The sequence below is a fragment of the Myotis brandtii genome, unplaced genomic scaffold (assembly GCF_000412655.1).
Source record: "Myotis brandtii unplaced genomic scaffold, ASM41265v1 scaffold655, whole genome shotgun sequence".
Taxonomy (NCBI): domain Eukaryota; kingdom Metazoa; phylum Chordata; class Mammalia; order Chiroptera; family Vespertilionidae; genus Myotis; species Myotis brandtii.
This window is the reverse complement of record NW_005370542.1, coordinates 599,688-613,020: the sequence shown is the minus strand read 5'-3', so window position 1 is coordinate 613,020 and position 13,333 is coordinate 599,688. Positions and strand designations below refer to the sequence as shown.

Sequence of the window (13,333 nt, the reverse complement as noted above, 5' to 3'; positions counted from 1 at the left end):
CCCCGGCAGCCGCACTGGCCTGCTGCTGCGCCAGCTTCTCCCGGAAGGCCTGCTGCCTCGTCTGCACCACGTCGGGCATCACGGCGTCGATCAGGGACAGGGACTCTATGGGGCGGCCATCGAATACCGTGCCATCCTGGGGGAAGCCAGGGGAAGGCCGTCAGCCCCGAAGCTCCTGGCACTGGGCTGTGGGCACCGCAGGCAGGTAGGTGTGGGCAGAGGCGAGGAGGGGCAGGCGCTGCCCAGGGCACAGTGGTGGGCAGAGTGTGTGTGTGGGGGTGAGCCTGGGTGTAGGACAGGGTGTTATGCTGTCCTCAGTGGGGGACCCAATGTTTGGTAAATACCACACTGAACTGGGGCACTACCGTATTTCATGCAAAAGGTGCTCTATGTAGCTGAGGCACTACTGTATTTCATGTAAAAGATGCTCTATTATTATCTGGGGCACTACTGTATTTCATGTAAAAGGTGCTCTATGTATTTGAGGCACTACTGTATTTCATGTAAAAGATGCTCTGTTGTTATATGGGGCACTACCATATTTCATTTAAAAGGTGCTCTACTGTATGAGGCACTACTGTATTTCGTGTAAAAGATGCTCTATTATTATCTGGGGCACTACTGTATTTCATGTAAAAGGTGCTCTATGTATTTGAGGCACTACCGTATATCATGTAAAAGATGCTCTATTTGCCCTAGCCAGTTTGGCACAGTGGATAGAGCGTCGGCCTGCGGACTGAAAGGTCCCGGGTTCGATTCCAGCCAAGGGCACATGCCTGGGCTGCGGGCTTGGTCCCCAGTAGGGGCCGTGCAGAAGGCAGCCAATCAATGACTCTCTCATCATTGATGTTTCTATCTCTTCCTCCCTTTCCCTTCCTCTCTTAAATCAATAAAGAAATATTTTTTAAAAAAAGATGCTCTATTGTTATCTGGGGCACTGCTGTATTTCATGTAAAAGGTGCTCTATGTATCTGAGGCACTACCGTATTTCATGTAAAAGATGCTCTATTGTTATCTGGGGCACTACCGTATTTCATGTAAAAGATGCTGTATTGTTATATGGGGCACTACCATATTTCATGTAAAAGGCACTCTACTGTATGAGGCACTACTGTATTTCATGTAAAAGACGCTCTATTATTGTCTGGGGCACTACTGTATTTCATGTAAAAGGTGCTCTAAGTATCTGAGGCACTACCGTATTTCATGTAAAAGATGCTCATTGTTATCTGGGGCACTACAGTATTTCATGTAAAAGATGCTCTACCACTGTATCTGGGGCACTACCGTATTTCATATAAAAGATGCTTTACTGTATCCGAGGCACTACCGTATCTCATGTAAAAGATGCTCTCCCAGATCTAATGATTCTCAATGATGGAGGGGGTGCCCGCTCAAAGGACTTGGGCTACGCCTGGCCACCTTTTTGGTTGTCAAAGTGGGACAGAAAATGCTGCTGACATGTGATGGTGGAGACCCGGGAGCTGCTCAACGCTCTGCAGTGCATAGGATGCCCCCTCCCAGGAATGACCGACCCCAAATGCCCAGCGCCCCCAGGCTGAGAAAGCTGCCAGGACAGGTGTGGGAAGTCCCTGTGAGTAGCTACCTGCAATGTGGGAGAGCGTGTCTGCAGAAACCTCGGCCCAATCGGCCTCCTGCACCAGCAGGACCTCACTCCGAGAACATCCGCCTACTGACTGGTGAGCTGCCTATCGGGGGCCTGTGAAATGCCTCCATGCCCAGCCGGTGGCTCAGTAGGTTGGAGCATCGTCCCGTACCCCAAAAGGTCGTGGTTTGACTCCTGTTTCAGGGCACCTACCATCGGAGGCAACCGATGGATGTTTCTCTCACATTGCTGTCTCTCTCTCTCTCTCTCTCTCTCCCTCTCTCTCTCCCTTCCTCTCTCTAACATCAATAAACACATCCTCAGGTGAGGATTAAGAAAAGAAACATCGCCCCAGCTGGTTTGGCTCAGTGGACAGAGCGTTGGCCTGTGGACTGAAGGGTTTGATTCCAGTCAAGAGTGCATGCCTGGGTTGCGGGCTCCATCCCCAGTGTGGGGCGTGCAGGAGGCAGCCGATCGATGATTCTCTCTCATCGTGGATGTTTTTCTCTCTCTCCCTCTCCCTTCCTCTCTGAAAAAAAGTTACAATAAAAAATAAAACCGCCCATGCGTATAAAATAGGCCCAATTATGCAGTGAGGCCAACCCAAAAAGAGGAGGGGATACGAGCAAATTGACACCATTTTACTTTATCATTATGGTCACCTTCTCCCACCAGCTCTCTGGTGAGCACCGTCACCAGTCCGGCACCTGAAAGGCTCTCGAGTAGGACAGTCACCCCTGTCCTTCCCCGATTCTCTGACTGCACATGTCAGGGTCACTCGCAGGACAGATTCTACAGAACAAGTCTCCAGGGCCCTGGGGAACCGGCCGCTCAGAGAGAGCGGGGGCGGGGGGGGGAGGGGCACGGGACACACACACACACACACGCCCCTTCTGTGCTCAGCACGGTGCACGCCTGCCCCGAGGAGGGACATGGGGAAAGGTCAGCTGTGTTTTCAGAGCGGGGAGCGCACGTGACACCGTGGTGCTCGGTCAGCAGCCGGCCAGCCGTGTGTGCATGTGGAGACCATGACACTCAGTAGCTGGCCAGCCGCATGTGCATGTGGAAACCATGATGCTCAGTAGCCGGCCATCTGTGTGTGCGTGTGGAGACCATGATGCCTGATGCTCAGCAGCCCGCTAGCCTCGTGTGCATGTGGAAACCATGACGCGCAGTAGCCGGCCAGACGCGTGTGCATGTGGAAAACACGTGGGTGCACAGGGCCTGGACAGCTCACTCCGTGTGTATGCCCAGGCCCGCCGTCCCTGCAGCCTGTAGTGAAGCCACCACACTCTCCCACCCCGTCGAGGACCTCAGGGCCGGCGTGCAGGATGGGGCCTGTGGCCAGCCCTCCCAGGACCCGGGAGAGGGCTGGGGGCCGCCCCGCCGGGGAAGGTGCACGTACCTCGTTGATGCTGATCTCGGCCTCCACGTACTGCAGCCCCTTCTGCAGGATGGAGATGAGGGCGGCGGGCGGCACCAGCGTCCCGTTGATGTTCGACTGGCTGATGTGGCTCTCAATACCGAAGGTGAACGCCGAGTGGGAGAAGCCTGCAGCCAGACAGGGAAGGCGGGGCGTGAGCCTGAGGCAGCTGGAGGCACGGCCACAGACACTAAGGGGCACCGGGGCCTCAACCACCTTGTCAGCTGCAGGACCCCGCCCCCCCCCCGGCTTCTGGTTTGGGGGGAAGCAGGCGGGGGCATGGGGAAGACACAGGCCCCAGAAGACCCACATTTGCACAGGATGGAAAACAGCTTTGAGGGTACAGCCATCTCAGCTTTATTTTTATTTTTTTAATTGATTCCAGAGAGGAAGGGAGAGGGAGAGAGAGAGACATCAATGATGAGAGCGAACCATAGATCGGCTGCCTGCTGCACACCCCCACTGAGTCCCAAACCCGATGAGGACATTCAGAAAGGAATATCCCAGCCCGGCTGGCGTGACTCACTGGTTGAGCGCTGACCTATGGAACCAGGAACCAGGAGGTCACAGTTCGATTCCTGGTCAGGGCACATGCCTAGATTTTGAGCTTGATCCCCAGTGGGGGGGGGGTGCAGGAGGCAGCCAAGCAATGATTCTCTCATCATTGATGCTCCTCTCTCTCTCCCTCACCCTTCTTCTCTCTGAAATCAACAAAAATATTTTTAAATAGACAAAAAAAAAAAGGAGCGTCCCAGCCCAGCTGGCCTCGGTGAGATGCATGTTCATTCACCAGGCCCAGCACTAAGACTGAGTTCAGTAACACAGAAAAGGACACGATGTCCGCGCCAAGTAGGGTGTGCTCCAGGAACGAAGGGCTTCCTGTCACAAAATAAAACAGCGATTTCACCACATTGGAAAGAGGAAGGTTCTGGAACCAGATGGCCAACCGGAATCCTAGCTTTCTGACTTGCTGGCGGTGTGACTTGGGGAACTCAGCACCCGGTCCACACCCTGGGTTTCTCCTTGTAAAAGAGGGAGCAGCTCAGTCTCCTTCCTGGGGGTTAATCGTTTCATCTGAGACGAACTTGGAATCACGCCGGGCACACAGTAGGTGCTCAATAAATGTGAGCTACACACCCCATGTACCAGGAGGTCGCCCCCAGGAGGAAGAGTGATCCCACCCAGATGTCCACAGTGCCGAGGCTGAGAAACCATGACCTTCACGAATGACCTCAAAGCCTTTAGATCAGAGATGGGGAGCCTTTTCTCTGCCAAGGGCCATGGGGATATTTATAACATCATTCGGGGGCCCTACAGAATGACCAACTTAAACATGAGCCTGCTCTATCTGGTCAGACATTGAATGAGCTCACCCCTAATGCCTTGGAGGGCCAGGCCCAATGATTTTGCAGGCCTCATACGGCTGTGGGCCGGACGTTCCCCACCCCTACTGTACAGTTTTCAAGGCTAGAGGAGTATATCCTTTAGAAACTAAGAAAAAGAATAAAGCTAATGTAAAAAGAATTAAAAATCAAGAATTTAAAAAATGCCCTAGCCAGTTTGGCTCAGTGGATAGAGGGTCCCAGGTTCAATTCTGGTCAAGGGCAGGTACCTCGGTTGCAGGCTCCTCCCTGGCCCAGGCCCTGGTCGGGGCGCGTGCAGGAGGCAACCAATCGATATGTGTCTCTCACATCGATGTTTCTCTCTGTCTTTCCCTTTCTCTTTCACTCTCTCTGAAAATCAATGGAAAAATATCCTTGGGTGAGGATTAAAAAAACAAAAAAGAAAAAACAATAAAAATGACAAATTAAAAACAAACACACACAGGCTGTGAACTGGGTTAGGCGGCCAGTTGGGGGCAGTCTGATGCTGTGTGGTAGGGAGAGCAACGTTCAGCGACTTGCACGGGCTCGCGTGAGGAATCCCGCTCTCATGTGGACAAAGCTGTGCCAGGGGCCATGGCATCCTCAGTGCCCCCTGCTGCCTTCTCCGCCACCCCCCCACCCCCACCCCCCTGAGAACCGCGGCTACTACACGCAAGGCCCACTTTGCACTGGGCCTGCACATTCCTTAAGAAAAGGAAATTCTCGCTCATATTCAAAAGTATTGGGAGAAACAAGAGCTATTCCTAAGTGTCAGAGAATTGCATAGAGCGCCCCATTTTCTGGGGGTGGTGGGGGAAACTCAATAAATCAGAGGTGCTTAATCTAAGGGGTTCCTTTCTATCTACACTGCTGCCCAAGGCCGAGAGCACCCCATCGCGCGGCCAATTCAACGCAACCTCGACTGGGCTAGTATCTTCGCCAACAAGGTCTGACTTGAATAGAAACGCCGAGGGAAGAAGGAATATCGTCCTCCATGCCACGTCAGGAATGAAACCCTTCTCCTGCCCCAGGAACACTCTGGGTCCTGTCGGGAGCCTGCACCCCCGTCCCTGATAGATCACACTTGACAGGGCCGGTGGTTTCCCCACAGGAAGGTGCATTTCCCTCAAGGAAAATGAGTTACCCACAGGAAGATGCATTTTCCTACAGGAAGGTGCGTTTCCCCCACAGGAAGGTGTGTTCCCCCACAAAAAGGTGCATTTTGCCCACAAAAACATGGGTTTACACCATAGGAAGGTGCATTTCCTCTATAGAAAGGTGCAACTCCCCAATAGGAAGGTGCGTTTCCCCCACAGGAAGGAGTCTTTACCCCACAGGAAGAAGGATTCCCATGCAGGAAGGTGCATTTCCCCCACAGGAAGATGTGTTCCCTCACAGAAAGGTGTGTTTCTCCCACAAGATAAAGGATTCTCCCACAGGAAGGTGTGTTTAACCACACGAAGGTGCCTCCTCCCCTCCCCGCCGCAAAGAAGGGTTCCCCAACAGATAGTGCATTTCCCCTACAGGAAGATAGGTTCCCACACAGGAAAGTGCGTTCCCCCCGAGAAAGGTGCTTTTCCTCCACAGAAAGGTATGTTTCCCCCACAGGAAGAATAGTTTCCCCACAGGAAGGTGCATTTCCCCCACAGAAAGGTGCATTTCCCCCAAAGGAAGGTGCATTTCCCCCATAGGAAGATGTGTCCCCCCACAGGGAAGGTGTGTTCCCCCACAGGAAGATTAGGTTCTGACACAGGAAGATGCGTTCCCCCACAGAAAGGTGATTTCCCCCACAGGAAGAGGGGTTCCCGTTCAGGAAGATGCATTCCCCCACAGGTAGGTGCATTTGCCCACAGTAAGATGCATTCTCTCACCAGAGGGTTTGTTTACCCCACAGGAAGATGTGTTCCCTCATAGGAAGGTGCACTTCCCCCACAGGAAGGGGCATTTCCCCCACAGGATGAAGAGTTCCCCCACAGGAAGGTGCCTTTCCCACACAATAGGGTGCATTTCCGCCAAGGAATAAGGGTTCACCCCACAGGAAACTGGGATTCCCCTGCAGGAAGGTGTGTTTCCCCAAAGGAAGAAGCGTTTCCCCACAGGAAGGTGTGTTTTCCCCAAAGGAAGGTGCATTTCCACCCCCCCAAGAAGAAGGGTTCCCCCACAGGAAATTGCATTTCCCCCAAAGGAAGGTGCATTTCCCCCACAGGAAGACATGTTCCCTCACAGAATGGTGCATTTCCACCACAGGAAGGTGCGTTTTCCCCACAGGAAGATTTGTTACCCTACAGGCAGATGTGTTCCCTCACAGGAAGGTGTGGTCAACCCACAGCAAGATTAGGTTCCCCCATAGGAAAATAGGTTCCCACACAGGAAGGTGTGATTCCCTGAAGGAAGATGTGCTTGCCCACGGGAAAGTGTATTTCCCCCTCAAGAAAAAGGGTTCCCTGCCCTAGCCGGTTTGGCTCGGTGGATAGAGCATCGGCCTGCGGACTGAAGGGTCCCAGGTTCGATTCCGGTCAAGGGCATGTACCTTGGTTGCGGGCACATCCCCAGTGGGGGCTGTGCAGGAGGCAGCTGATCAATGTTTCTGACTCTTTCTCTCTCTCTCTTCCTCCCTGTAAAAAAATCAATAAAATATATTTAAAAAAAGAAAAAAAAGAAAAAGGGTTCCCGTACAGGAAGGTGCATTTTCCCCACAGGTAGGTGCGTTTCCTCACAGTAAAATGCGTTCCCCCAGGAAGGTGCATTTCCTCCATAGGAAGATGTGTTTCCTCATAGGAAGGTGCATTTCCCCCCACAGGATGAATGATTCCGCCACAGGAAGGTGCGTTACCCCACAGGAAGGTGCCTTTCCCCCCACGGGAGGGTGTGTTTCCTCCATAGGAAAGTGCATTTCCCCCACAGGAAGGTGAGTTACCCCCACCGAAAGGTGCATTTTCACCACAGGAAGAAGGGTTCCCTCACAGGAAGAAGGGTTCCCTCAAAGGAAGGTACGTTTCCCCCACAGGAAGATGTGTTCCCCTACAGGAAGGTGCGTTCCCCCCACAGGAAGATAGGTTCCCACACAGGAAGGTGTGTTCCCCCACAGGAAGATGTGTTCCTCACAGGAAGGTGCGTTTCCCCCATAGGAAAGTGCATTTCCCCCACAGGAAGATGCCTTCCTCCACAAGAAGGTGCGTTTCCCCCACAGGAAGAAGGGTGTCTGCACAGAAAGATACATTTCCTCCACAGGAAGATGTGTTCCCTTACAGGAAGGTGTGTTTCCCCCATGGGAATATGTGTTCCCCCACAGGAAAGTGGATTTCCCCCACAGAAGCGGGGTGACCTTACCTGACTCCTGGAGGTAGCGATACACCAGGAAGTTCACCTCGTCGCTGGTTATGCTCATCTTAGCCTCACCTCGCAGCGACGAGGTTTGTGGAAGCGAGAGCCACCCTCTGTGAGACAGGTGAGAGGAGAAAATGGAGAGTTTTCAAACAAGTCTGTATTTCTTTTTGTTTTCTTCTGCACTTTAAAAAATTTATTTTTATTGTTTTTAGAGATGAAGGGAGAGGGGGAGAGAGATAGAAACATCAATGATGAGGGAGAATCATGGATCGGCTGCCTCCTGCATGCCCCTTACTGGGGATCGAGCCCACAACCCCGGGCATGTGCCCGGACCAGGAGGGAGTCGATCTGTGACCTCCTGGTTCATAGGTAGACACTCAACCACCGAGCCACACCAGGCTTTTTTCTGCACTTTTTGAGATGAGTGGAAGAAAACAACTCCCGTGACGTTATATCCACGGAGCTAACTCATGTCTGGTTCGTGTTATATTGTGTGATCATGTGTTACATACAAATTTCATAATTATTTATATAAAAAGCATATTTCCCCCCCTGGCTGGTGCTACTCAATGGCAGAGCATTGGTCGGTGCACCCAATGGTCGTGGGTTCGATTCCTGGTCAAGAGCACGTACCAGGTGGCAGGTTTGATCCCCGCCCTGGTCGGAGTGAATGCAGGAGGCAACCAATCGATGTGTCTCTCACATTAGTGTTTCTCTCTCTCTCTCTCTCTCTCTCTCTCTCTCTCTCTCTTCCTCCTTCCTTCTAAAAATCAATGGAAAAAATATCCTCAGTAAGGATTAAGAAAAAACAAATAATAAATTTTAAAAAAGCATACATCCCAGTGAAACATATCCAATAACAAGAATCATTGCTGTATTTTATAAGGCTGGGATAGGGTCCGGTACAAACCACACCTTTGACGGGCCGAGCCAGCCATGGGGACATGCCATACACACACATACACACACACACACAGTGCTAGAGTGAAAGAGTGCTTCTGATCTCCAACAATGGGCCAGACACTCCCATGGACCCGGGCAGCTCCGCCGTCTGCGCCAAGGCTTGAAGGGCACGCAGGCACCGTCTACTGTGTGTGTGGGGAAGGTGGCCTGCGTCTTCTCTGTAAGAACGGTCTCAGTGGACGCATGATGTGGTGCGCGACATGCCTGTGCTGGCTGCAGAGCTGGGGCAGAAGATGGGGGACCCGGGGTCAGAGCCGGCAGACGGACCTCTCACCACGTATCCACCTCCTTCTAGCTCTAGATCGCAGGGCAAGCTCTGTGACTCAGATCTGTCATCTCCAAATGAAGGACAGTAACAACCCTCTGTCGGGGAGCAGGAGGGAGGGCTAAATGCTTCATATTCCCAGTGCAGGCCCCCCGCACAGCAGGTCCCAGAAGAGCCAGTTAGGACTTTATTCAGCCAACTGTGCACCATCGCTAAAGAGCATCCTGCAAGGGCATCCTAGGGGATCAGCAGACACACACCCCTCCCCTTAAAATCCACCAGAGCTGGCGGCCTCAGCATGGTCATCAGTGATGGGACCACCCAAGTGGCACTTACAAAGCCCATCAAAAAAAGCACTACTGCCCGGCCGGCGTGCCTCAGTGATTGAGCATCATCCCATGCACCGAGAGGTCATGGTTCGATTCCCGGTCAGGGCACATGCCTGGGTTGTGGGCTCGATCCCCAGTAGGGGGCATGCAGGAGGCAGCCGATCAATGTTTCTCTCTCAGTGTTTCTATCTCGCCCTCTCCCTTCCTCTTTCTCTAAAATCAATAAAAATATTTTTTTAAAAAGAAGAAGAAAAAAGGAAGGCACGCCCCCAGAGGCCGTGTGTGGGTAAGCATTTTCTCCAGGGGACACCTAAGACACCACTCTTGGCCAACCCCTGGCTGGGCTCCGGAACACTCTGTTTGCAGCGCCAGGGGATGCTGTCCAGCCTCTTTTCTTTCTGAAGCAAAAGAGAGCTTTTGCAGCAGCGGCAGGTCCCCCGTGGCCTTGAACGGAAGTGAAAAGCAAAACAAACTGGAAACCACAGGTCCGATCAGCGGGTGGTATTTGTTTTCTTGCCTGACCCAGTTTTGACTGGAGACACCGCCCATTAGGTTGATGGGAGGACTCCGCAGCTGGGATGGAGTGAAGAGGAACAGCCCCTTCCACGGTGACCCACAGCCACCATGTCCCCATCGTGTTGCTTAGAAAGGAATTTAAACGTTCATGCCAGTGGATGGCTTCGCTGGGGTTGCCTCTCTAAACAAGTATTCCAACATAAATAATAATTTGGGTTTAAATCCCATCAAGAAACTCAAGACAGCCCTAGTCAGTTTGGCTCAGTGGGTAGAGCGTCGGCCTGCGGACTGAAGGGTCCCAGGTTGGATTCCGGTCAAGGGCACATGCCCGGGTTGTGGGCTCAATCCCCAGTATGGGGCGTGTAGGAGGCAGCCAATCCATGATTCTCTCTCATCATGGATGTTTCTATCTCTCTCCCTCTCCCTTCCTCTCTAAAATAAAAATATATGTAGATATATTTAAAATATTGGCTTACAAGATGGAACGTGCATGGTGCTAAATTTCATTTTTTGTACACACACACACACACACACACACACACACACACACACACGATACTCCGCAAAACAAGCCTCTGTTTGGAGTGGGTTATATCTACATATGTGAGTATGTGCTCTTCCATATTTTGCAGGTTTTCTCCTGTGAACTTGGATCGCTTTCCCACTCATTAAAATCTAATTAAAACCTGGCACCGTCTTTGGAAATAAGCAGCATGGGCGCGAGGCAGCTCTCCCAAGCAGGAAATGAGGCGCAGGGACGGCAGACAGGAGCGGGTCTAGTGGTAGAAAACATCGCCGCTCTCCAAGGAACGAAAGACAGCCCTGGGGTGCACCAGGCAGAGAGGGGCCTTCCTGTGCCAGCTGCCCCTTCTGGGTTCATCCATGGCTTCACCCGAAAACCAGGCCCACATCCACGGAGGATGCGGACCAGACAGAAGACACGGCCAGTCTTGGAGTTACATCCCACACCACCGGGCGTCTCCCAGGTGGCCGCTGGGTCCACCCAAACCGTACTCACACCCTATTCACACGTCCTCCTGCCTGCGCAGGAGAGAAAGACAGCAACATCGATCAGTTGCCTCCTGCACACACCCTACCGGGGATCCAGCCCGGAACCCGGGCACGTGCCCTGATCGAACGGTGACCTCCTGGTCCATGGGTCGATGTTCAATCCACTGAGCTACACCAGCCGGGCTCAGCTTAATTTTAAATCACAGTGTTGAGAGGAGATTGATTTTAGAAGCTGCCACCTATCCCGGGAAGACTCAGAAGAGTTGGTAAGAGCCCATCCAGTATCCGAAATTCTTGCAAGGCAGTAAAACTCCAGTTCAGCACATAGAATGGCGATCCAGCCCTGATGACTTAATCATGTTCTATCTACACTACCTTCAAGTTCAGCGAGGAGAAAGACCTGCATCTTTGTGCCCCAACCACCGAAATCACTGTAAACAGAAGGCATTCCATTTTGGCAAAACGCAGTTCCGTTTCGCAAGCAGATTCCAGGTGAAAAGACAGATCCAGAGGCAGGCGGGGCGCTTACCTTCACGGTGACTTCATGTGCGCCCCTTCGCACTGGTGGGCCCCCCAGCATCCGAGCATAGAAACCGCAACGCGTCTGCCTGGGGAGACATGGAGAGATTTGTAAAAACAAAACACCTTACAAATCTGTGGGACGTATCCGCCTCCCCATCCCCCTGTTTTCTCCTTCAAATTGATGTCGGTGGTTTTCTTTTTCATCCCAACCCAAACGTAACCCAGTCTACTATTTCATCATCTCCGTGTTCAACGTGAGCACAGACTAGGTAGTTGTATTAGCCAAGCGAAAAAGGAGAAGTGAAAATGGCCAGTCAGCCCGGGTAGTGTGGCTCAGTGCTTGAGCGTTGACCTATGAACCAGGAGGTCAGGGTTCGATTCCCAGTCAGGGCACAGGCCCGGGTTGCAGGCTCGATCCCCAGTGTGGGGCGTGCAGGAGGCAGCCGATCCATGATTCTCTCTCATCATTGATGTTTCTCTTTGTCCCTCTCCCTCTCCCTCCCTCTCTCTGGAACCAATAAAAACATATATTTTAAATGGCCTGTCAAATTATTATGCTACTTGTAGAAAGTGTGAGTGCTAAAATTCTCAAAGTAGGTCAAATTAATTTTAGCTCAGACAAGGCTATCATTTAATGATAAATGAATGCTGCTCTGAAATACCTCTAAGCACTGAGCCACATGCCACCGGTAATGTGAACCATACACACCCTCCAAGGGAGAAAGCACGCTTTAGAGAAACTTTAGACACGGCTCAGGCGGCGATAATAACAGTGCTGACAGGCACGCCTGTGTGTACATGTCCACCTCACACACACTACATGCTTGGAAAAACACAGAAACCGCATCCCAATCTTTTTTTTTTAATATGTTTTTTATTGATTTCACAGAGAGGAAGGGAGAAGGAAAGACAGATAAAAACATCAATGATGAGAGAGAATCATAGATCGGCTGCCTCCTGCACGCCCCCTACTGGGGATCGAGTCCACAACCTGGGCATGTGCCCTGACTGGGAATCGAACCGCGATCTCCTGGTTCATAGGTCAATGCTCAACCACTGAGACACACTGGTTAGGGCCACATTTGAATCTTTGCTCCCCCCCTAAGGCTTCCCTAAAAACACAGCAAACGAAAGGCACTAGCACTCCTCAACTTCCCGTTCCTGTGCCACACATTTCCATTCCCCAGGGCTTCCGTTCGTTCGCACTGATTTCTGAAGAAGCCAGGCTTATGTCTCGTAATGATAACCCTTCCTATCACACGTGCTTTCACTTTTCAATCAATATGCACACTGAACAGTGAACCAGCGTGTCTTCAGCGCTCTTTCCCTTCTTCCTTCTAAAACGTCTTTGGTTGTCCCCTAGCCGGTTTGGCTCAGTGGATAGAGTGTCAGCCTGTGGACTGAAGGGTCCCAGGTTCGATTCCGGTCAGGGCACATGCCCAGGTGGTGGCTCGATCCCCTGTAGGGGGGCGTGAAGGAAGCAGCTGATCAATGATTGTTTCTCATGGATGTTTCTCTCTCTCCCTCTCTAAAAATCAACTTTTAAAAATCTTAATAAACATCCTCTATAAAAGAAAAAAAAAGGATATCTATATATATAAAAGCCAAGTGACCGGAACAACCAGAATGACCGGAACGGGAACAACCGGTTGCTATGACGCTCACTGCGGCAGGCCAAGTGGCCCGATGGGGGTTGGGCTGGATGGCCAACCTCCCGGGCCCCTCCCCCTGGCCAGCCAGCCCCCATCGGCCCCAATCGGGGGAGGCTGGCCAGACCCCACCCGTGCACGAATTTGTGCACCGGGCCTCTAGTATAAGATAAAAGAAACAACCAGGGTGATTTTTTTTAAAAAAGCTACCACTGGAAAAAAACACCAATGATATTTAAACATTTGTCAACAACTTTTAGACTAGGAATCAAAGGGCACCAGAGAGAAGCAGGCACAAGGGAACACGGATTTTGCTTATAAAACTAAAACACGGTTCATTACGAGAAAAATTCTGTAG

At 51.7% G+C, this 13,333-nt stretch overlaps 1 protein-coding gene across 2 annotated transcripts in view; it reads right to left on the bottom strand.

Annotated features, from left to right (window-relative positions):
- Positions 1–12,664, bottom strand: part of TBL1X (transducin (beta)-like 1X-linked) — a 27,111-nt gene extending 14,447 nt beyond the window's left edge. Inside the window, exons 1-5 of one of the 2 annotated variants that reach the window (XM_014528833.1) lie at positions 12,616–12,664; positions 11,334–11,412; positions 7,724–7,830; positions 3,012–3,157; positions 1–136 (exon numbers count right to left, since the gene is read on the bottom strand). In XM_014528833.1, coding sequence (XP_014384319.1) covers positions 1–136; positions 3,012–3,157; positions 7,724–7,781 — 340 coding nt within the window. In that variant the 5' untranslated portion in view covers positions 7,782–7,830; positions 11,334–11,412; positions 12,616–12,664. The remainder of the gene's footprint in view (positions 137–3,011; positions 3,158–7,723; positions 7,831–11,333; positions 11,413–12,615) is intronic. The other variant, XM_014528832.1, reaches the window with a different exon arrangement.
- Positions 12,665–13,333: the final 669 nt, after the last annotated feature.